The following is a 21,065-nucleotide window of genomic DNA, read 5'->3' on the forward strand; positions in this document are numbered from 1 at the left end:
ACCATGGGGGCTACTGATTCCTTGGCTCCCTGAAGTACAGCTATAGAATCAATCTGCAATTTTCAGAAGATCACTTCAACTAATTAAGAGGGGGGAAAAATTACATGCAGCAGACTCAAAGCTATCACATAAAATGAGCAATTAGAAAAAAAAATAAATCTTTAATCCTCACTCCTAACTCAGAAAAATCCCTTTTCCTCTCCCAGTACACTCTGACCCCATCTTTCCCATCCCTCTCAGTATCAACATTTCACATCTTCCTACCTCTTGAGCCGCAGCTTTCTCTCTACATCAACTGCGCTATCTGACACAAGAACCTTTTATGTGGGCAAAAAATACACACCACGGATGATGTATCTTTTGATCACAGTCTCATGTTCTTATTCCAGCATAAGAACACCCACCTACAGGGTTAGATCAGTGCAAAAATAACACAAAGCTCTATTGCCACTTCTATTTTAGCGAAGTCCTCAGTTTCCCGCTCCACCATCTCAAGATTTGCCCACGTTACATGAACTCCCAACTGGGTTTTCTGCTACTATCTCCAACCTCCTCCCTAGTCATTCACCCAACTTCAGTGTCTCTAGTATCCTATCTATAGAAAAGCACCTGGTGTCCACAAGGTCAGTCCAGCTTGAAAACAACACCACCCAGGCTATTTTGCTATTAGTGGCATTCACCTCCTGTGGAGCTTTTCCTGATGGAAGTGGCAGCTGCTTGTCCTGAGCACATGGGGTGAACTGGGACCAGATGCATGAGTGGGCTTACAGGTCCTGGAGCACCACGCTACACAGTACAGCACATTTGGTGGAAAAACCCAGCAACTGCTCAAAACGAGTGCTGCAGCTGGCATAGATGCACATGTGTGTATATATAATATGTATGTGTACATATCCTTTTTTTCCTGATTTCAGAGAATTCATCCGCAGCCATCCCAGCTCTGCTGCAGCACACACCACACTATGCTGCACCTTCATCTGCAAGTGCCCACCCAGCCCTCCTTACAGCAGGCATGGAGGAGAAAGCTATGGACTCAAGACAGGCACACTCCAAGAAGAGGCTCAACTTTTGCAGATCTGAATTTGGCTGTTCCAAGCAGAAGCAGCAACTCTTACAACATAATTTGGAGATAAATCCTGAATGATATTTGTGACAGTGAGAATGACAGAGCTATTCGTTATTAGAGCTGTTCAGCAAAACAGCCTTGAAAAACCTTGTGGAGATAATGGAGGAACATTCCTAAAGAAAAAAATATTTAAAAAACATGGAAAACATGAAGTTAGTATTCAGCTTTTGAGAACTTCAATGCTTCCCTAAAGAATAAATGTGTAAAATCTAATAATTAATAGCAAAAGGGAATTTTAATACTCAAGTTACAAGTTAAGCTGTATTTTTGTGGGATATAACCATAAATCCTCACTCCTCTTCACAAGCACAGTAACCAAAATGAAAGACATGGAAACATATTTTCTGGAAAGTTTTCTATTTCCCTCCTACGATTTATACTTTTATTATACTGATATAGTGGTTAACTTGCTTCTAACAAAAAATAGTGAGACAAAAATTTATTACAAGGTATACGTGGACACATCCTCTATCACTTCATCAAAACTTGTCAATGATTTCAGGGAACATTTCAAACTTCCACGACAATCTGTAACACAGGGCAACCCAGTGTATAAGCCAAAGAGAAATGGCTATTGTGCTACATAGAGAATGCTCAGATTAGAGGTATATGATTTTAACTGTGGATCAAAATATCCGAAGTGAGATAACAGTAGGTACATCAGGCAGGACTGCAAACTTGAATGCTTACAGTAAGTGTTTCACCTGGGCCTAGTTATGTAGTCTATATCAAATTGCATGTCCTTAGAATCATTAAGTTTCCATGGATGCTCCAGAAATTCCAGCAAGTGATTTTTACTTAAATTGTTCTTGAAGTCTGAAATGAAGAAGTAATACGAAAAATGCTGCTGAGAGTATGAACTGTTTGTACCTGTGTTCATATTTCCAAACATTGTTTTTTCCATTGTCCTAAAGTTGCAAAAATTATGCTAATGTAAAGCAGCCTTTACATAAACCTCAATTCCAATATAGCCATAACTTATTGTTCAAACCTTGGTAGGAGCTGTCTCCTACCACAAAAACAATACCTACTGTCATGACAGCGATGTTATATATGATTCAATCCTATTTAGGTGTAGCCCTTGCCCCAAGGGCTTTGCACTAATGTTAAGAAACACAGAATGAGAGATGTAGAGTATGAACAAGTATCATTCAATTTATGCTGTGCTTGTTTGTTTGTAATGCTGAGTTTGGTCTGAAGTAACATAATGAGTCTTTCTTTTCTAAAACCATTCATGTCCTGAATGGCATTCATGTTCGCAGCTGCTTCATGACCCAAACAATAGTTTTCTTCCCTAAGTATTAGGAATATAAATGAAAATATCCAGGAGAATTCAAGATTTCCTTTAATCTCTCGAGTCCTCAGTTTCTGAAATCAAGGAAACCACTATATTTTGCAAGACCTGCAGTGCAAATCCTGAATGATACCATCACCTTCTGGCATATTAACTGTATACAACAGCCCATTGCAGAAATGATGGGTGAGTTTCTTGCACAGCAACCAAAAAAAACAGTAAAGATCCTGGTATCCCTAAAGAAGCAGCTCTTCTCAAGAGGATTTATGTGTTTATATTGGGTGCTAAAGACACACAGCTTTGTTCAGAATTTACTGTTGCTAAAGATGACTACAAAATTGTAGAACCAGTAGGAATTTGGAAAAACCTCTTAAGTGTTGCAACAGGAAAATGCTTATTGGCAGGAGATTAACTTTGCAATAAAGTTTCAACCTATTTTAATCAGAACTTGACCTTACCTTTAGAAATATACCACCTCCATCAGGTTTTGCATTTGAAATATCACAGCCCACAGCATTGCCATTGAAATAAAACATAGAGCAAGGACATCACGAAAGATGTGCAATGGATTCTTCTCCATCTGTGGCATGCCTGCAGTCTATATCCCCATTTTCTACCAGTCTCACAACAAACACCGAAGCATTTGTCTGCTTGCCTTCAGCTAACTCTAGAAGCAGATTTCTCACAAGATGTTACTCAGGAAGTTAACCGACTGGGATGTTCTCATACTAGTCAGCCTCCGCACTTTCAGCGGACCAAATTTTATGACAGAAGGTGCTTCTGCTGTGAGGCAGGAAACTTTTAACTTCTAATTGTCTTTTCACTTGTGATACTGGTGGTTTGTGACTTTCAAATTAATTCAGTAAATAATTTGAAAACATGTTTGGTGAGGCACTGGAATAGGCTGTCCAGGGAGGTTGTGAATGCTCCATCCCTGGCAGTGTTCAAGGCCAGGTTGGACGAGGCCTTGGGTAATATGGTTTAGAGCGAGGTGTCCCTGCCCATGGCAGGGGTGTTGGAACTTGATGATCTTAAGGTCCTTTCCAACCCTAACTATTCTATGATTCTATGATTCTATGTTCTGGTCATTTAGGGAAAACATTTCAGAACACTGCCAAATTCAAGACATTTTGTCTCAACTTTTCCAGATCCTGCAGTAATCTGACTTTAGTCAGATCTACAGTGATAAGCGGATGGGGGGAAATAGCTGTAACAGCAACACTATTTCAAAATAAGCTTTCTTTTCGAAGTTTAAAAAGTACTTTTTGCTCTGGTTTTGCACCATTCCCCAATTTAATTCACCACTTCCACCACTTAATTTATTCCTCCTCTATGTGTATGTGTTTACAAAGATATATTACCACTTTTTTTCCTCTTCCCTTAATTAGGATATATGGCATGCAAGAGACAACATGCTTCGCATTAGTATCACAATATACATATACATATGTATATATAAGATGAATAATTTAAAGTTTGTCTATGACTCACATGCATCCGTTTTTATTGCTTTTACTTAACTGTACCAACACGTACTTAATTAAACAGGTCAGAAGAGTGCAGTTAGTCTGTGCAGAGCAACTTCAGCTGGATCGCACCTCAGTTTTAAGATTCTTTTACTTTACAAAAAGTGGGTGCTTAGCAAAATCACAGGCTGTCTGATGCTTATGCTTCTTTCATATTTTTGCTTGGATGCATAAACAGCTTAAAGCTTTAGCAAATTTTTCTTGTTCGTCTTTACCTTCCTCCTATTACAGACAGCATGACAGCAGATACTTAGACCTCCAGAGGGCTGATTTCAAATTATAGGTTGCATTAATTCAAACTAAATCAGTGCTTCATTTTGTAAAGCATGTCCCTTAGATCAGTCTGTGGTAGTCCCGCTTCTTCATCTCACTAGATTAAAGGGGATGTCCTTGTGTCACAAGTAAGCTTGCATCTCAGGAAACACTGCTGTGATCCAGTTCAGTTTTAGAGATTCAGCTCTCCACCAATGCTGACTTAAGAGTCTTCCTGCATGGGTTTGGACTGTTTAGGGTTTTTACCCTTTAAGCACCAGCAAACAATACATACAATAGCAGTCACACCTCACAATTTTACTCTTGGTCAGTATAGGACAGATCACATGTGCTGATCCCAGCAGCTCAAAGACAGATTTTGAAGAGATTGCTGCCATTAGCATTTCCCTAGTTCCTTCCTGCACTTTACAACAGGGCTGCCTCCCATTTCTGCTTTTTCCTGAAAATACTGCCAATCCCTTACTGCGTGACTTGGATTCAAGCTTAACATCATTGCGCACAGAGCATTCAGCATGCCTTTTAGGCATGGAGAGGGGAAACAGGCATTACCGAACAGGAGTCAGAAACATGAGAGGTATGGCAGGTTAAAAGTGCCTTGGACTTGTCGCAGACTTGGACCAATCTTATTTTTAGGTGGCAATCATAACATTCATTCATTACTGGGAAAAGCAACCCCTAAAACAAACAAGAAAACCCACACAACCCATCACCTTCTTGTCAATTTCTAGGATTCTTTACCCTATAATACATGAGAATTTGAGGTACACCTTTCCCACAGAGAGAAATTATCCTCAAATTGTAGGTATGTGACCTCTAGCTAACCAAACTCAAGGGCTTGGAGAGGTTGGTTGTTAACTGATGCAGATTAATGACAAGTAGAGATTAACTTTATCAGCACTCAGCTATTTGGCTCTCAGGTGAAGAGGAAGCCAGAAGGGTCCAGCTCAGTAATCCCTTCCTGTCGTGACTTACACAGGACACAGATGGAACAGGACTGTTAATGATATTCACCAGCTACCAATGTTTCAGTATGAGAAGACAAACTGTTTAATCAAACTTTCAGAAGTGGAAATATGCACAATTTTTCAGCAATTAATTGCCCAAGACAGATTTTCTTCCACCCACTTATTTCCCTTAATTATTTAAAACCTTCCTTACAAGTAAGCTCAAATACATCATGATGTATGTTCTCCTTACTAACAAGGCATATCATTATTATATTCTGAACCTTGTGTCTCTCTGATAGTGAGCACACTGCCACTGCCTTTTCAGCTTTTACTTGACAACTACCCTAGGTTAAGGATTCACACAGTAGTTCCGCCTGAAGCCCTCTCACTGTAGTTTACTACATATGGAATTTTGGCTTATAGACACCATTAACATGACCCCTGTACTCTGGCACAGCTGAAGCATAGTGGTAAGCATGTACACCTATTTCAGTTTGACCTTTTTTAAAAACCTCAGATAACTAATGGGGAAGGCAAATAAAACTTTTATTTCCTGTCTTTTTTTTTTCAGAGGAAAAATAACCAAAAGATTTTCAGCTTTCTGACTTGCTCTTGGAAGCTTATTTTTTGTAAATAAAAACCTAGAGAAAATACACACAGTAGTAATACAGCAAGAACAAAAGGGTTTTTTTCCTGTTACCTTTGTTTCTACAGGTTGATCTTGCTTACTGATTTCCTCAGTTGGTTCTTCCTTCATGTTTGTATTAATTTCTAGAGTTTCATTTTCAGATGGAAGCAGTGTGTCACTGCTTGGAGTCCTATAGCAGCTGTTAAGCATCTGTCCTTCACAGGCAGATAGACTTTGCAGTGACTCTCTGGAAGTACTTTCTCTTTCCCCATTTATCAAGCTGCTGTTGATGGCATTATCTGGAACCGGGGTGGTCACAGCAGAGCCATGATCTGGTATCCTCCTGTCGTCGTCTTCTATCTGGTCTTGTGCTACTACTCCGTTGGCTGTGTGTATTTCTGCAACCTGAGTTTTGTCAGTATTACCATTTCCCTGGTTTTGTAACGGGTGCTTTTGTTTTTGTAGTGGGAGTTTTTGCTGAGGTGCTGGTGTTAACCCATATCTTCCTTGAGATTTAGAAATGTGGAGAACAGAGGAATCTTTCTTCAAATCATTAGGATTTAATGAGCTAAAAACACCAAAAAATAAAACAGATGAGAGAAAAGATAAACATGGTGTTATAGAAAATCCTTGGTATGGGGACTACGAGAGGTGCACCACATAATGAAATCCTCCCAAACCCTTTTTTCTGTGTTAATATTATGAAGTTCAGGCTATCAAGACTGAAGCTGCATTGTTCCATTAGCACACACACAAACATGCATTTCTTACTGGAAATTCAGAGTACATCCATATCAATTCACTGTCAATCCTCATAGGTCTTGAATCTCCTTTGTAAAATGGAAGGCAGTAAGATCAGCTTCATGTGACAGACAAGGGAACTGAAGCACTGAGACATGAAGCAAAGCATCCCAGAAGATTATTGGCAGAAATGTAGAAAGACTCACAGTCTCTCAAGTCTCAGTCCAATGCTTAAATTAACAAGCAGCCTGTTCCCTAATTACCCTTTAATTACACAAAATGCATGAAAAACATCCAAGAACATTTAGTATCCCCTTCCTTAGTTCAGCATATTACAGGAAGAGCTTTGAATTCTTATCCATTTCTTCCACCAGTTTCCTTATTTAGCAGTGTCCTTTCATCTTACTGCATCTTTCCTGGTTTTTTTTTTTTTTTTTTACTTCCATATTTTAACCCTGCTTTAAACGTATTTTATTGCTTGTCCATACCTTTAATCACCTATTTCTTAATTTATTTTTGAGATTTTGAATTTTAGGCCACTGTCAGTGGTAGCCTACTCTGTAAAACTGCCTGCCTTCATTATAGTTAAAAAAAACATAAAAATCATCGGAATCAAACCTATACATTTTTGCATTAAGTACTTTTAACAAGCCATATTCAACTTGCAAAACTATAGCATGACTGACCTCTAACATATTGTTCCCAGTATGGAACATTAATCTTTGAAAAGATGAGGACTGCTTATAAACTCTCTGTTTACTCCTTATAGGACAGTTATGACAAATATTATAAAACATATTCTGTATATCCATATTCAGAGCTCAAAAAATATCTTACACCAGGTTCATCTGCTGCTGTCATATAAGAAAAAAAATCAGATCAGTTTCCCTTTAGTTATGCAAAGATCATGCCTCTTAAAAAAATAAGCTTAACTCCAAGATTGAAAAATGTAAATTAATTCTACTGCATGCACACAGCAAAGAGGTTTAATTAACTTTCTGCCATACCTACCTGTTTATGGGCTACACAGACCAATGAAGATAAGTTATCATAGCTGACAATCAGTTTGCTGTTCATGAACATGCTATCTAGTCATTTGATGACCAATTATTTAAAGTGAAGTTCACCTTCACGGAAAGCACATTTTGTGACCTGAGCTCATTTAAAAAACAGGAATTGCTTCCGTACCCACAGCAGGATATTCCAGAACTCAGCATGCTAATTGTGGAAGTTTCTTATAAGCAGGGATAACAGAGTTGAGGAGAATTTAATCACTGGACACATATGACTGGATGTACTTAATGGGTGATGGTAGTCAAAAAGCAATTCAGCTTCCCGTACTCCCTAAAACAAAAGGTCCCTACTTTTAAAAGTCTATAAATAAGGAAGTTTTCCTTGCTTTCTTTATCACTTCCTTTAATTGCGCCATACTGAAGAAGTTCCTGTACAACGCAGCAAGCACGTCAGGAAGAAGAAATGCAGTGCTCACTGGTTTTAAATTCTGAGGATTCTACATTGCTAAAAAGACTTGTGTGATGCTTTGGAGGAAAACTAGGAAACAATGTGGTAATAGGACTAGAGACCTGTGCTAGAATTCACAGGACCTCAAGTGCTGCAGTCATTTCTTTTTCCCATATTTGAGCAGCTGCAATGACAGAGTGCAATTAAGCCCCTGATTAACAACAGAAGTTTCCTCCAGATGAAGCTCTGAAATTATTTCTGCCCCACTAGACAAATGCATTTTTCCAATGCTCAGTTTCTTCTGCATAAAGGTTTAAATTTCCCCTGTCTGGTGGGGGGGGTGGGGAGGGGAATTCTTCCGATGAAAGCCTTAATACTCTAGCTCCTTAGAAGGACATGCTCTGTTACACATCATTCATTCATTCCCACAGGGGTCATCCTGTAAGAACATCAGTATCCTGAGGAAACACGAGAAAACCAATTCCAAGGCCTGCAAGGCTCAGCTGTCACTGGACTGTTTCTTGAGCTGTTCCTCTGTTGTGGGCTTTCTGGAAAGTCGCTCTCTTTACACAGAGCGGATATATTAGAAACTTCAGTTGATTTTAATGCTTGTCACATACAGCTAATTAAAGACACACAAGTAACACTATTTTGTGAAAACTGAGTTCCCTGTGGCTCATTTCCCAAAGCTTCAAATGTTTCCTGTAAGAGACAGTATCAAAATTCAGGAACACTAAGCTAACCCACCAAAATCACCAAGTACTACAAAGCAGTTTAAACAACTTATGCCACATCAATGCGAGTAACTTGTACAGTTCACCCTCTCCACATCAATGATCTGAAGAGGTTGAGACAGTATAAAACATCTGGATCTCAGGTTTTTCTATTTACTTCTAAAAGTAAATGTTTTTTTTCTGCAAGAACAAAACATTTTAAGATTAGCTCCAATCTTTCATTCTAAAACCAGCAGTTATTTCAAATTGCTGATGCTTTTCAGGATGTTTTAAAAAATGCTCCAAGTTAGTTCACATGGAATTCTTTGTTTGTTTGTTGCTTAGGTTTTGGTGGGTTTTGTTTGTTTTGGTTTGGTTTTGGGGAGGGGTTGGTTTGGTTTTTGGTTTTGGACTTATTTTTAAGAAAAATTAAGACTAGAATACTACCCCCTTAGGAAAAAGCACACCTTGTACAGGCCAAATATATAACTGGCTCACATCATTTCAAAACACACACAGTTTTGCCATCAACTCCTCTGGCAGGGGTTCATTTGAGCACTATCACAGTACCAATGCTCTTCCTCACAGGTTTAAGTTCCAACAGTCTATATACAAAAGAGCAACAAACCAATTCAAATTCTATCACATACCTGCCTCCCTCAAAACGGTTGATGAGATCTGATACTTTACTGGACTTTTCCTTTGTGACACCAGAAACAGCGGCAGGCGTCTCTTCCTCCATTCTTGGTTTCTGATTTGATAAAGCTTTATGCCTAGGGGTTTGGTATGGAACAGGTGACACCTTCTGCAGATGAATTGGCTTTGGAGGCACTGCAAACAACAACAATAATCAATAACTAATGAACTGTGCCTTTGAACTGTCAGAACACATAGGAGGTTTCTACATAAGAACATACAACAGTAATGGAGAAAAGATGGCCTTGGCTTTATTTAACCTTAGAGTTGCTTTAAGAATACAGGGACTTCATATAGGGTTTTCATGCTCTGTCTGGTATCAGGCATCAGCTTATATTTCTTGGATAAAAGACAAACCATATGCTACCTTAACAAGCTAGAAAATTCAGGGGATTTTTTGTGTTTAGTGTTTTTTATAGTGTACTGCAGCAAACCCACATATGGCCTCCATAAAAGCAGGTTTTATCATAAAAACCAATTAAGCATAATCAAGGGATCTAGTTGTGCTGTGGAGCTCAGGAGAGAGATTTAAATTGCTGCCTCAAAACTCTTGTGCTTTCATTCTCTATCTTCTCCCTCATGCCCTCATTAATAATAGTCAGTGGAAAAGGTATTTGCCTTTGACTTTGAGCTTGCTTTATTCAGTGAACCTTTGTCTACTTATACTCCTGAAAACCTGCCCCCCTGAAAAATGCTTTATTCTTCTTGGTTTTTCCCCATCCCTATCATAAGTCCTTCTAATTAGATTGTTAATGATCAGCCACTGTTTAATACAGCAGTGACTGCAGCATGAAAGACAAGGTGACGCATAAAGCAACTGGGATCACAAGTGCTGGGGATCTTTAACTTTTATCCCTTTAAGCAACTCTGCAGCATCAGTGGGCAGCAAAAGCAACTTCACAGACTGGGCCTGGACGTGTTACATTATCAGAGCAGTACGCGTCTGGCTTCATCAAAAAGAGAAACTTAATGGAAATCTCCTTAATTCCCAAGAATACAGCTCCGTTCATTCCCACACAAACTCCCAAAGCATACTGTGGGGAGAAGTGAAAGCATTTGATCTGAAATTGAAAAGAAAGACTATATCTGCCCTTTAATAAAAGACAGGCATAAATTAGCAGGAGTTGCATCTTGGCCATCTCTCCACAGCTACCACAGTCCAGTGTGCCATAGGATCTGTCCCTCCAGCAGCTACACAGACCTGCCAGGGAGCAAACACGAAGTGAAAGAAGACAGGAATTGGCATTAGCAATCACTCTTGTGCAACTCCTGTGGTAGAAAAGTAAATACTAATACAGGATACGCAATAAATGGATGTGAAAGTCACCCATATTCCTCACATCGCTGGCTCTAGTTTAGCTTACTGACCTGGAAAACCTGAGCACCACAGAAATTAGCTTAAAATCCCATCGGCTGATATTTGAAAATGCTGTTCAAAAAATTCTTGCAAATATACTATCACAGACTGTGATAAACTTGAAGGAATACATGATTAAAGATGACTTTCAATTTCTAGCTTACGTTGATTTAGAGAAGGTAATATTTATCCATGCTTTCAATAACCTAATTGCACATATTTAGGACTGTAGTGATTGCTGTGGTCTGAAAAGTACCACATGGGACTCTGTCAAGAACTGAATGCACTACAAAAAGCTTTAGACTTCAACCATATCAACTACAATGCTGATACATGAGATTATCGGAGAAGGAAGAGAACTACTGCAGACCAGATGCTTTTACTGTGTATATCTTTGGTTCTTTTAAGCTTGATCTTGTATTTAACACAAGCAAAAAAGCAAGTCTGGGGAAAGATACAGTGCAGAAAGGATGACTTAATGCAATTTTAAAATAGTTACAATGCATGAAACAAGCAGAATATATAACTGTATAACTGCTTCAGCTTCTGCAGTAACTAAAGCCCCTTCTGCAAAGCCTCATACAGTTGATCAGCTGAAGCTGCAGTGCAGTGGAGCAGCTTTCCCTGTATTTCCTCTTCTCAGGGAGTTCTGAGAAAGTCTGGCAGAATTAGGCCAACGAGAATCAGATAATTGTCCAAGTGCTGAATAGCTTGCTATGCCGACAACGATGATAGGACAGCTGAAAAAGGCGATGCAAGCGGGCTGGGGAAAAGCAGGACATATAATTGAGCATGGACACTGCCATTCCCTCAGGGAGAAGATGGAAGGGGAAGCTGGGTGGATTTACTGACCAGTGCTACACTAGTTTGTAGAAACACTTCTTGCTCTTGCAATGGATTTTGTACAGCCTGTGGTCCTGTAAGTTCTCTTATTTAGAATCATAGAACAGTTAGGGTTGGAAAGGACCTTAAGATCATCAAGTTCCAAACCCCCCACCATGGGCAGGGACACCTCACACTAAACCATATCACCCAAGGCCTCACCCAACCTGGTCTTGAACATTGCCAGGGATAAAGCATTCACAACCTCCCTGGGCAACTTAGTCCAGTGCCTCACCACCCTTACAGGAAAGAATTTCCTCCTTATATCCAATCTAAACTTCCCCTGTTTAAGTTTTAACCCGTTATCCCTTGTCCTATCACTACAGTCCCTAATAAAGAGTCCATCCCCAGCATCCCTACAGGCCCCCTTCAGATACTGGAAGGCTGCTATGAGGTCTCCACGCAGCCTTCTCTTCTCCAGGATGAACAGCCCCAACTTTCTCAGCCGATCTTCATATGGGAAGTGCTCCAGTCCCCTGATCATCTTCGTGGCCCTCCTCTGGACTTGTTCCAACAGTTCCCTGTCCCTTTTATGTTGAGGACACCAGAACACAATACTCCAGGTGAGGTCTCATGAGAGCAGAATAAAGGGGCAGGATCACCTCCTTCGACCTGCTGGTCACGCTCCTTTTGATGCAGCCCAGGATACGGTTGGCTTTCTGGGCTGCAAGTGCACACTGAAGCTGGCTCATGCTCATTTTCTCATCAACCAGCACCCCCAAGTCCTTCTGCGCAGAGCTGCTCTGAATCTCTTCTCTGACCAGCCTGTAGCTGTGCCTGGGATTGCTCCAACAATTTAACAAACTCATACATCTCTTCAATTCTTTTGTACATCTCATAAAATGTTAATATTCTCACAAGGATATATTAAGACTACTAAACTGGAGGGAATTAATGTCTACTGATAAAGCAGAAGGAATTAGTTGAAAGCTATTTTTATACTGGATCCACTGGGACAAAAATCAAATTCTAGGACATTCTGTGGAGGTGGTGCAAATTTTGCAGCTATTACCAAAAAAAACCCAGTTTAGCAGCATTACAGTATGGCAAACACAAGAAGCCTCTGATCAACCTGCACAATCCCAGTATATTGAAAATCACTGTAGTATCTTCAGAGGAGAACCACAAACCAAATAGCAGCATTAATTAATGCAAGATATTTTCTTCTTTACTCTCTATAACCATCTAACAATCAACATTTCCCCTAATCAGCTGCTGCTGTAGCTACTATAAGCTTTAGAAATAGAGCAATGGAAAAAGAACAGTCACAAGATCAATGGAAATAAAAGAGTTAGTAATTAAAAAAAAAAAAACAAAACAAACCTTCCTGTAAGGTCAACCTTGTTAACAGGGATTATGGAAAATAAATTCTATTAATTCTCGCCTCAGTGTACTTCTGTAGTGCTTTGTTTTAATCAGATTATTTTTCAATGTGCACACAGCAAAGATCTTAAAGAAAGAAAAAAAGGAAAAAGAAAAAAAAGAAAAAAGAAAAACCCAAAGACTGGCCCATTGTAATACCCTGCACAATAGAGAGCTCTGTTCAAGTCTATAAATACTCTTGTCTCTATACTGTAGAATTTTGAGCTCATTAGGAGATAAAAACTGCATAGTCCGCCTAAAGAAAACTCCTCAGTATACTCAGGTAGCTGCTACTGTATAACACTAGCCAAAGTACTTACTCAGGATTTAAGCTGTGATAAGTAATTATGCACTCAAATTTGTACATGTACATAAAGAAATGGGAGGTACAAATGGCTCAAAAGGTGAAACCACCTTTGCTGACTCCAAAGCATATTAGCAAAGATCATTTATCTCTCCTCCTAAAAAATATGTTCAATCTCCCTGTACACATTTAACTCCTGCTGGTCACAAATGCCCATGCACTTTGATTCAATGAAAACAGACAGTTAAAATTTCCTGTGGTAAGCTACTACAACTCTCCTGGCTGAATCATGCTTCAGCACCTCCTTGCATGCTTCATCACCTTCAGGAAGATCAAACGAGCACAGCTGGAGAGATACCAAAGAATTACATTCGCAAGAACAGTACAAAGTGACCTCAGCAGAAAAAGTTACCTCCTCTTTAGGGTGCAAATTTCCACACTGGTCTTTATCACATCAGAACAAGTATCTTCCAGTAATATAGTAAGAAAGACTAATAATGATCAGATGTGCTTTGTTCATTCGTTCTCCTGACAGATATAATTTGGAATTTAGCAGTTTCGTGGTTAAAATAGAAATTGTTACAGGTTTCTTAAAGTACCACTGAAATTGAAGTAATCCAGCTAGAAACAGCTGTAAGTTTTAGTTCAATTCACCTTTAATTGTAAAAATTTCATTTGCCAAAGAAGTACAGTCTACACCCTAGACCTTTAAAAGGTCTTTTCAGCTTTTCTGGGCCCAGGCCACTGAATACTTTGAAGACCACAGGCTGCATTAGAATTGAGAAAGGAGGACAGGATTGATGTTGCACAGTAAATAGTCAGCTACAAATGACTGCTGAAGTCTGTATGTTGAATGATTTATGTCTGTATCATTTTTCAGTGCACAAATCGGGCCATCTTCTGGAGTGGAAAATTATTTCCAACCCAAACAAAAAAGTTTCTTCAGCCTCAGCAGGAGACTCACAAGTACTCCTAAGCACTCGTTAGGAAAATTTAAATGAGCAAACTGATGCACAGTCTTGAACTGACAAGACACTTCACTGCTTTGAAGAAGTGTTGACATTTCAACATATTTTTCATCCTACAATAAAACTGCCTGGCACAGACAACAGTTTCGGTGCCCAGTATTTAGTAATTGGGCATCATCTAAAACTCATGCAAGAGGTTGAAAGAGCAGCGAATAGAAGAAATTAGACAAAAAACCTAGTCACTTTGTAGATGTCACTCTACATGCATTCTGCTGTTGCTGGGTTAAGATTGCTGCCCGTGTATTTGCAGTTAAGGGCAAATTCAAAATTACCTAACAATTTGCTTCATCCTTCACAGCCGGTACAGAATGCAATTGCTTTCCTCCAAGGTCCTGGTATCTTTGCTTAGCATCCTTATTGACCTTCAGTCAGTTTCAGGATTTGTCCCAAATATACATGTATCAAACTGTATTCAACACATAAATCTGACATATGAATTGCTATATTACTGGTGGAAGGAATTACAGTGGAACAAATACTGCTGTTCTACTGTGTATCACACAGCTGGCTATTTTGCTTCTTGAAATGCCAGGGGAAAACCAAGAAAATTAACAATTTTATGTTGCATTCTGCTGAGAAAGTTATTCACTTGATCTAGCTACCCTGAGTGACCCTGTTTCCAAATATTAAAACTACTTCTCAAAGACCAAGTACAGACAACAGGTTCAGAGTCCAAGGTTCACTTCAAGTGCAAGATTTTGGACATTTTTCCTCTATATTAAAGCTCTGTTTTCTCTATGAAAACTGAATTTACTAAAAATAGCTGTAACTCCACTTGTAACACGTCTCAAAACTATCTTTACGTTTCTCATTTTAATTATATACATTTTGGTAGGTTAGATGAAGGTCATTTTGCAATTAGTTCAACAACTAAATACAGTGGCACTACAATTCACGTCTGTCATCTTGTTTCCTCTCACTATGAAAGGACAAATAGTTATTTGCATGAACAGAACAACCAGTTAGAAAAACACTTTCTGCTACAATAAACCAAAAATGTTTCTGTACCTGTACATGAAAAGCTCTTAAACCAATAAGCTAGAACAATTTTATTTGCTTGGATTGTTTGGTCTCCCAAATGCCTATCTAATTCGTTCTGTTTTGATTTGCTTCAACTAAATAAAAAGGCCAAAAATATATACTATATAACTTCAATATGATGCACATGTTTAACAGAAATAAATGGAGAAAGACATAGGCTCATCAACAAAGTAGACAAAATATTATTTACGACAGCATTATTGAATATAATCTACACAGCTGCATTTCTTAAACTACAGCATTGGCAATGTGGCATTTTATAGCAAGCAATTTTGTCAAACACAGAAGTCATGGCTAGGAAAGCACAACAGCTGTGTAACTATTTGAATGAATAGGGTTCAGTAATATCCAACCCCTAATTTATCTAACAGCTAATATTTATAATAAGTGGGCTGGCTTTGTTTTTGAAAGGCTTAAAATCTTTTTACTGAGTGCCCATTTATGTTTATCCATTAACAGATTCCCAAAATATTTTTCTTAGGAAGAATACATGCTCTCTTGTTAAATTAGCTGCAGAGAACACATTTCAGAGACCTGGAAACTAGCACAGAAAGACTACTCCGATAAGCAATGTTTGCATATGACTGATAAAAACAGTTTTGTGAGCAATACTGGCAAAAGTTCTATAAAAACAAACAATGAAAAACCTACAGCTTTATTTTGCTAAGTAAACAAAACTTCCTTGACACCCCGACAAATTTCTTCCCCCATTAACTCTAAAATGAACTGATGCAAAATTATTCAAGGCACATTTCCCAAGTAAGTGATACACAGATTGTTAAATCCATTACATAATAACTCTACATGATTCCAGCTTCTATACATGATTTAAATGTAACCTAGTTTTCTATAAGCAATTGTAATTTCTGTCATATCAGTCACATCCAGTTCACTAAGCAGGACCATAGCTCTTTTTTTAACTTTTGAGAAGACTGGAATACCTATTGTATGTCACACCTAAAAAACATCAGTCCAGACTTGCTTTCAATACAAGATTTCCAGAATATGCTGACTTTGTTGTGATCAGCCTCAGCAGAATCATCAATATTACTGAGAAGACCACATGAAAAATGGTTTTAGATTTAGATTCATAAAGTCAACATGTAGGTGGACCTACTGAGCTTCTAAAAGTGAAGATGCTATTTATGGACAGAAAGAAGGGAAATTTACTTTGCAGATATTATTGGTCAGCTTTTACAGCATGAACACAGAGTTCCCATCTTTTCACATACTCCCAATAGAAGGGCCCTTCTCAAGCTCCAGTAGAACTCCAAAGGCCCCGAATATCTTTCCCACCAGAACCAGCAGCCTGCCAACGCTCAAATTCAAAAATAGTACCAAAACCTTCCAGCTCACAAGCAGTAATCCCTTTGAAAGATAAGCTCTGCAAATAGTTTAATACAAGTAAGGAGTTTGCACACTCTCTCTCATCTCTACCTACGAGACCTATGCGCTTATAACACATTAGTAAGTCCAACCTTCTTTCTGAGAACCTTCTTCAGCAAAACATTATCAGAAATTACAGATTTATAAAGCATTTATTGAACATTTGTATTTCACTAGCAAGCTTTTACCCCACTATTTTCTTTCTGACAAATACAGGTCTTTCAAGGCACTCTTTCTTAAAGTCTGAGATGAAGAACAACTTCCCTAACAAAGATCGTTGAAGCTCCTTACCTTGTGGCTTTGGATTTGAAGCTGAACGTGGGTATTGCTTGACTGGCACACTTCCATTTATTCCCTGAGGCGCTTCATTGTGCACATTCTGCTCAACTGGCCTGGTTGTGCCACCCGCTGCACAAGGTCTAGACAATATTAAAGACTTTGGACAGATACTGCTGCCTGAAAAACAAATATATAGAAAACCCTAAGAGTTAGAAACAGCATTAAATGTAAGGTAGAATGACTATAAACCCATTTATTAAGTGCTAACATTTTTCTACAAAGAAAATCAGAATACTCATCTTCCCTTTAAGAGCATTTCATTCTAAAAATATGCTTTGCCTTTCACTGAAATTTATGATCTTGTTTAAAACTTGAAGAGCTGGATATAAAAGAAGACTTCCTCCATGACTAGCCTAAGCTCTTCTACAGAAAGATTGCAATATCTAATAGACATTTCCCTATTTAAATTGTCAATGTGCTTGTTCAACAGAACTATAGAAAAATCAGTTCTGTTCAGTAATTCTACTCCTGTAGCAAGTGTTCACAAAATACTATACATTCAAAAAGTTTATTTTATTACAGAAGGTAGCATCCAAAAATTAGCTAAATGTATTGCAACTTTTTTTGAACTAAAGTGCTCCTATTGTAAATGTTAAAAAGGAAAAAAAAAAAAAAGGAGCAAAGCATAAAACCAGCCAACTCTGCTATTTCATTTCTTCCTAATAGAAGAGAATTCAATATGCTGCTATTGGTAAAAAAGCTGGAGGAAAAAATAAAGCAAAACATATTCAAAAACATAAACTAAAAAATATTCAAACAATGAAAACTGCAATAAAAGCACTTAATAGAATATGATTACACAAGTCTAAACCATGAACTTTTGTTCTGGGGTGTGAAAGCAATTGGTTCTGTAAACACAATAAAAATTTTGAAAAAATAATATGAAGGACCTCAATATCTCACTTAGGTCAATATTTATTGATCTCTGAACCAAAAAAAGCCACAGCTTATTTTGCGGTGAGAAGCAAGGGAAAGGAGGAAACCCAATTTATCATTTATTGCAGTGTTGTCAAAATTATTTTCATTTTTAACCAGATTATTTAGGGTAGAGCATGGATAATTCAATTTATTGTTATTATTTGCCATCATTTTACCTTTGCTTGCTTGTACTAGAAGAAATGCAAGCATAAGTGGGGTTTGCTTTGCATGTTTCCAAAAAAAAGCAAATCCAAAACCCACTCAACTATTTCATAAGGTGATCCTCTGATATCTTCAGGACAACAACTGGTCTGCACAATCTGGACCCTCTGATCTAATCTATCTCTTTCCCATGGCAAAATCCATCATATCAAGCCATTTCTAGCAACAGCCAACCCTGCTGTTAAAACAGCAGTGGAAAGAGATGCCGTACTTATTGCTCATTGCTGCTTAAAGATTCTTCAATGTTTTGTGTATTCCAACAATATTTTCAAGTACTACTTTTTCTCTATTTCTTAAAAGCTTATTTTTCCTTTTAAACAATGAAGTAGCCCTACACCAAGAAGCTGGTCCCAGAATTATGTGAATAATCTAATGAGGCCAACCACATACAGAGGATTCTCAGACAGTTGTGATCCTATGGAAGGAATTCCTCAGCTCTGTTTCCTTGGGTATCACTCCATACACAAAAAGTTGTATTAGAATAATAGAATCATAGAATAGTTGGGGTTGGAAAGGACCTTAAGATCATCTAGTTCCAACCCCTCTGCCATGGGCAGGGATACCACACACTAAACCATCTCACCCAAGGCTCTGTCCAACCTGGCCTTGAACACTGCCAAGGATGGAGCATTCACACCCACACCCCCCCCGCAACCCATTCCAGTGCATCACCACACTAACAGGAAAGAATTTCTTCCTTATATCCAATCTAAACTTCCCCTGTTTAAGTTTTAACGCATTACCCCTTGTCCTATCACTACAGTCCCTAATGAAGAGTCCCTCCCAGGCATCCTTATAGCCCCCTTCAGATAGTGGAAGGCTGCTATGAGGTCTCCACGGAGCCTTCTCCAGGATGAACAACCCAAATTTTCTCAGCCTGTCTTCATATGGGAGGTGCTCCAGCCCCCTGATCATCTTTGTGGCCCTTCTCAGGACTTGTTCCAACAGTTCCATGTCCCTCTTATGTTGAGGACACCAGAATTGCACATAATACTCCGAGTGGGTTCTCACGAGAGCAGAGTAGAGGGGCAGGATCACCTCCTTCGACCTGCTGGTCACGCTCCTTTTGATGCAGTCCAGGATACAGCTGGTTTTCTGGGCTGGGAGCTCACACTGCCACCTCATGTTCATTTTCTCATCTACCAACACCCCAAAGTCCTTCTTCACAGGGCTCTTTGCCCAGCCTGCAGCTGTGCCTGGGATTGCTCCCACCCAGGTGTAGGACCTTGCACTTGGCATGGTTAAACTTCATGAGGTTGGCATCAGCCCACCTCACAAGCGTGTCAAGGTCCCTCTGGATGGCATTCCTTCCCTCCAGCGTATCAACCGAACCACACAGCTTGGTGTCATCGGGAAACTTGCTGAGGGCGCACTCAATCCCACTGTCCATGCCAGTGACAAAGATGTTGAACAAGACCGGTCCCTACAGCGATCCCTGAGGGACACCACTCGTTACAGGTCTCCAGCCGGACATTGAGCCATTGACCACAACCCTTTGTGTGCAGCCATCCAGCCAGTTCTTTATCCACCGAGTGGTCCATCCATCAAATTGATGTCTCTCCAATTTAGAGACAAGGATGTTGTGTAGGACAGTATCAAACGCTTTGCACAAGTCCAGGTAGATGACATCAGCTGCTCTACTCCATCAGTTCCATAGCCCCATCATAGAAGGCCACCAAATTGGTCAGGCAGGATTTCCCCTTAGTGAAGCCATGCTGGCTGTCACCAAGCATCTTTTTGTTTTTCATGTGCCTCAGCATGCCTTCCAGGAGAATCTGCTCCAAGATTTTGCCAGGCACAGAGGTGAGACTGACTGGTCTGTAATTCCCCAGGTCATCCATTTTCCCCTTCTTGAAAATGGGGGTTATATTTCCCTTTTTCCAGTCACCAGGAACTTCACCTGACTGCCACGATTTTTCAAATATGATGGACAGTGGCTTAGCAACTTCATTTGCCAGCTCCTTCAGGACCCATGGATGGATTTCATCAGGACCCAAGAGCTTGGCACATTCAGATTTTTAAGATGGTCTCGAACCAGATCCTCTCCTACAGTGAGCCCAACTTCTTCATTCTCACAGTCCCCATGTCTACCTTCCAAGACTTGGTGGTGCAGTCAGAGCCTTTGCCAGTGAAGACTGAGGCAAAGAAGTCATGAAGAACCTCAGCCTTCTCCAAATCCAGGGTAGCCAGTTCTCCTGATAGCTTCCAGAGGGGGCCCACGTTGTCCCTAGGCTGCCTTTTATTCGCTATGTACCTATAGAATCCCTGTTATTGTTAACATCCCTAGCCAAGTTTAATTCTGACTGGGCCTTAGCTCTCCTAACCTGGTCCCTAGCTTCCCAGACAACATCCCTGTACTCTTCCCAGGCCACCTGTCCTTGCTTCCACCTTTTATAAGGCTCTTTTTTCATTTGAATTTTCCTCAGCAGCTTCTTATCCATCCAAGGAGGTCTCCTGGCCCTTCTGCTACACTCCTAGTTGGGATGCAACACTCCTGAGCTTGCAGTAGGTGATCCTTATATATCAACCAACAGTCTTGGGCCTCCATGTCTTCTAGGAACCTTACTAAGCAGGTTCCTGAAGAGGCCAAAGTCTGTTCTCTTGAAGTCCAGGGCAGTGAGCTTGATACACGCTCTTCTCACTGCCATGAGGATCTTGAATTGTAGTTAGCAGTCTGAGCTCTGTACCACACCTTTCCTCAATGCCTAAAAAGCTGCCTTAAGCCTTCCTTGTCTCCGTCAAAGAGATGGAGGTCAGAATAGGAACATATTTTACACACACAACATCATCAAGGCACTTACTGCTGTTTAATCACTCATGG

The 21,065-nt window shown here is 39.5% G+C and overlaps 1 protein-coding gene and 1 long non-coding RNA gene across 8 annotated transcripts in view; one reads left to right on the forward strand and one right to left on the reverse strand.

Annotated features, from left to right (window-relative positions):
- FGD4 (FYVE, RhoGEF and PH domain containing 4) overlaps window positions 1–21,065 on the reverse strand; it is a 111,750-nt gene that overhangs the window by 19,296 nt on the left and 71,389 nt on the right. For all 6 annotated transcript variants that reach the window (XM_061372047.1, XM_061372046.1, XM_061372049.1 and 3 more), the window contains exons 2-4: window positions 17,057–17,221; window positions 9,360–9,540; window positions 5,867–6,362 (exon numbers count right to left, since the gene is read on the reverse strand). In XM_061372047.1, coding sequence (XP_061228031.1) covers window positions 5,867–6,362; window positions 9,360–9,540; window positions 17,057–17,221 — 842 coding nt within the window. The remainder of the gene's footprint in view (window positions 1–5,866; window positions 6,363–9,359; window positions 9,541–17,056; window positions 17,222–21,065) is intronic.
- LOC133222380 (uncharacterized) overlaps window positions 4,780–21,065 on the forward strand; it is a 341,799-nt gene continuing 325,513 nt past the window's right edge. For both annotated transcript variants that reach the window (XR_009728284.1, XR_009728283.1), the window contains exon 1: window positions 4,780–4,793. This is a non-coding gene — a long non-coding RNA (uncharacterized LOC133222380). The remainder of the gene's footprint in view (window positions 4,794–21,065) is intronic.

This window comes from Neopsephotus bourkii, unplaced genomic scaffold (genome assembly GCF_033783945.1).
Source record: "Neopsephotus bourkii isolate Nb327-2 ecotype Australia unplaced genomic scaffold, CSIRO-AGI_Nbou_v1 NB_1589, whole genome shotgun sequence".
Classification (NCBI taxonomy): domain Eukaryota; kingdom Metazoa; phylum Chordata; class Aves; order Psittaciformes; family Psittacidae; genus Neopsephotus; species Neopsephotus bourkii.